Raw genomic sequence first — 3097 nt, 5'->3', positions numbered from 1 at the left:
ACCCAAAATAAATTGGATTCAATAAATATATTAATAAATCCAAGCCTTTTACTCCAAAGGAGCAAAATATACCCAAAATAAACCGGATTCAATAAATATACTAATAATAAGTCCAAGCCTTTTACTCCAAACGAACAAAATATACCCAAAATAAATTGGATTCAATAAATATATTAACAAGTCGAGACCTTTTACTCCAAAGGAGCAAAGTATACCAAAATAAACTGGATTCAGTAAAACTTCAACTGGGTTTTTGAGTCATTATCGTCATCAAGGATTTCCAAGTCCAAGGCGGGCTTTTCGTAACGTTATTGTTTTCTCATCACACAAGTTTATATGCCGCAATGCTTTTTACTGTTCCGCTGTAAATATAGGACAGCGGAGAGCGTTAGTCAACGAAACATTGAATTCTCTGTGAAAAAAAAAACTGATATAGAACACAAGGATGCGTAACGTGGCATTCGTTTATTAGAAAAGCGTAAGCAGAGTAACTGCTACCTACCACACAGAATTACTCCGAATAGGACAACAGCGATAAACGAATACTTTGGTTTTGTTACTTGCCGTGTTCTTGACTAAAAGACAAACGATCAGTTCGATCTGAATCATTGTTCGTTTACTTTCGATTACACGGGCTGTGCGGTGGCGTATATATTTTGCTCATTTGGAGTGAAAGGCTTGGACTTATTAATACATTTATTATTAACGTATTTCCCGTTCATTAACAGTGGTGTCTTAAAAAATTTTGTACGTTAATTACGAAAACACCTTTAGTAGTTCTTTGTAAATTTCACCTTTCATGGAGCCAGTCGAAACTCGAAATAAAAAATCTGAATAAATGTAGTAGGAAAAATACAGAAGTCGGCTAATAGTATAAGATAGAAATGAAAACAATTGCATACGTCTTTTGCCTCATACGAGGGGGGTCTTTTTTTTTATTTACATTCTTACAAAGGGTTTTTGTCTTATGCATCGTTTAATTTCTACCATATCCGCCAAACTTCCAGACCAGAAATATTGTCATACATCAATATCATAAATTTATTTCTCACAGAACCGCCATTCACGTTAAAATTTTTAAGTAATTTATATGAAGTCATTTATTTGGTTTTCTGTCTAACTGGCCGGGTTGTTCCCATGCGCTCAAGAACGACACCGAACCAATGACAGTAATATCCAAAACCCGCGGGTTATTTTACCTCGGATACAAACTCCCTCAGGAAGCTTACTACAAATTCACAAACGCAGGGCAAATACGTCTCCTTATACTCGCACTCGATATATAGGTATATATATATACAGGTTATAATAACTTTACACAAATTCGCGAACAATACGGCTTACGTAAGGTCGGTCTGTTTTACGAGTCTGGTATGGCCTCATAACAGAGCCATAGTATAGCTTGCAGTTGTTTCATCAGCATCAAGATTTCTTGATTTCTCGACGATCCTACGACGACCGAGTATTTACTTGGACGAAGTGTACTTGGTGACCGCTTTGGTCCCCTCGGAAACGGCGTGCTTGGCCAGCTCACCAGGAAGCAGCAGCCTGACGGCGGTCTGGACCTCCCTCGACGTGATGGTCGACCTTTTGTTGTAGTGTGAGAGGCGGGACGCTTCGGCAGCGATCCTTTCGAAGATATCGTTCACGAACGAATTCATGATCGACATCGCCTTGGATGAGATGCCGGTGTCCGGGTGGACCTGCTTAAGCACTTTGTAAATGTAGATCGAGAAAGACTCCTTCCTCCTGCGCTTCTTCTTTTTTTTATCCGAAGCACGAACATTTTTCTGGGCCTTACCGGCCTTCTTGACCGCCTTACCAGACGGGGCGGGTGGCATTTTTTCTATTTTTCGACAAAACGTTCGGCCGACTGTACACTACGCACGCACAACACCGGCAAGATTAAGCGTCGTCATGGGTGTCTTTCTATTTATGGCGGCTTCTCAAGCCAATTCGGGAGCCAACATGGAAAGGGCTACGAAGAGAGGAAGTCAATGCACCAATTAGCGATGGCGTCCCAAAGCGCTCGCAGCGCCACATTGGAGAGGACGGTTCGCCGCATCTAGCCAACGTGCGCCCCTTATAAAGCCGCTGAGTTGCAAAATCATTGTAATACCAGTCCTGTGAGGTGCTTGTTGGAGGTTAATTGACGATTACACGCTAAGCGATATCAACATGTCTGGACGCGGAAAAGGAGGAAAGTCGAAGACCAAGGCGAAGACGAGGTCTTCCCGCGCGGGACTACAGTTTCCTGTGGGCCGTATCCATCGTCTACTCCGTAAAGGCAACTACGCCGAACGCGTTGGAGCCGGTGCGCCCGTGTACCTCGCGGCAGTGTTAGAGTATCTAGCTGCCGAAGTTCTCGAGCTGGCGGGAAATGCGGCCCGTGACAATAAAAAAACCCGTATCATTCCCAGGCATTTACAGCTGGCCATTCGCAATGACGAAGAGCTGAACAAGCTGCTATCCGGCGTCACAATCGCACAGGGCGGTGTACTTCCTAACATCCAAGCCGTGCTACTGCCCAAGAAGACCGAAAAGGCGCAAGCATAAACAGCCGGATGGCAATTCAACTCAAAGACAGGATAAAAGCACAGCTCTGTTCGGAACCAACCCTCCGTAAACTACGTCAAAGAAAAAAAACTTCAACAAAGTTAGATCTGCGAGCCGAATGTGTACTCTCTGTAAAGTTACCTTTCACACCCATTGTATTACCTAAAAAGCTGGATACAATCAGTTCATAGGACGATATAGTGACCGTCCCCATTGGGTGGTTAAAATATTAACGTGTGATATTATTGCCTATTAATTGCGGTTCTGTCAGGTGTTTTCGTATTTGACGATACGGTGCGGCGATTTCGTTAGACAAAAAGTTTAGCATATCACTACTTCTACACATCGATTCGACACGACGCGACACTGTGCGAGTGTGAACAGGTCCCAAAACAATGACGCACGTAAAATAATCTTTTCGACCAGCGAATTCAGCAAATAATGGCTTTCATATGATAACGGTAACTGATGGTAATGATGGTAACGCTGGCGATGACGCTCATCATAAAATAGGAACGAAACTTAATTGTGATGTTGAAGC

The 3097-nt window shown here is 42.9% G+C and overlaps 3 protein-coding genes across 5 annotated transcripts in view; 2 read left to right on the top strand and 1 right to left on the bottom strand.

Annotated features, from left to right (window-relative positions):
- dsx-c73A (doublesex cognate 73A) overlaps positions 1–3097 on the top strand; it is an 86028-nt gene that overhangs the window by 43147 nt on the left and 39784 nt on the right. The window lies entirely within an intron of this gene.
- On the bottom strand, positions 900–1918 carry LOC111254162 (histone H2B-like). The gene has a single exon (XM_022814722.2). The coding sequence runs from the start codon at positions 1839–1841 to the stop codon at positions 1467–1469; it is 375 nt and encodes a 124-aa protein (XP_022670457.1). The 5' UTR covers positions 1842–1918; the 3' UTR covers positions 900–1466.
- Positions 2107–3034, top strand: LOC111254161 (histone H2A). The gene has a single exon (XM_022814721.2). It carries the CDS (start codon positions 2179–2181, stop codon positions 2554–2556), a length of 378 nt encoding a protein of 125 aa, XP_022670456.1. The 5' UTR covers positions 2107–2178; the 3' UTR covers positions 2557–3034.

This window comes from Varroa destructor, unplaced genomic scaffold (assembly GCF_002443255.2).
Source record: "Varroa destructor unplaced genomic scaffold, Vdes_3.0 BEIS01000007.1, whole genome shotgun sequence".
Classification (NCBI taxonomy): domain Eukaryota; kingdom Metazoa; phylum Arthropoda; class Arachnida; order Mesostigmata; family Varroidae; genus Varroa; species Varroa destructor.
This window is presented reverse-complemented; position numbering and strand designations above follow the sequence as displayed.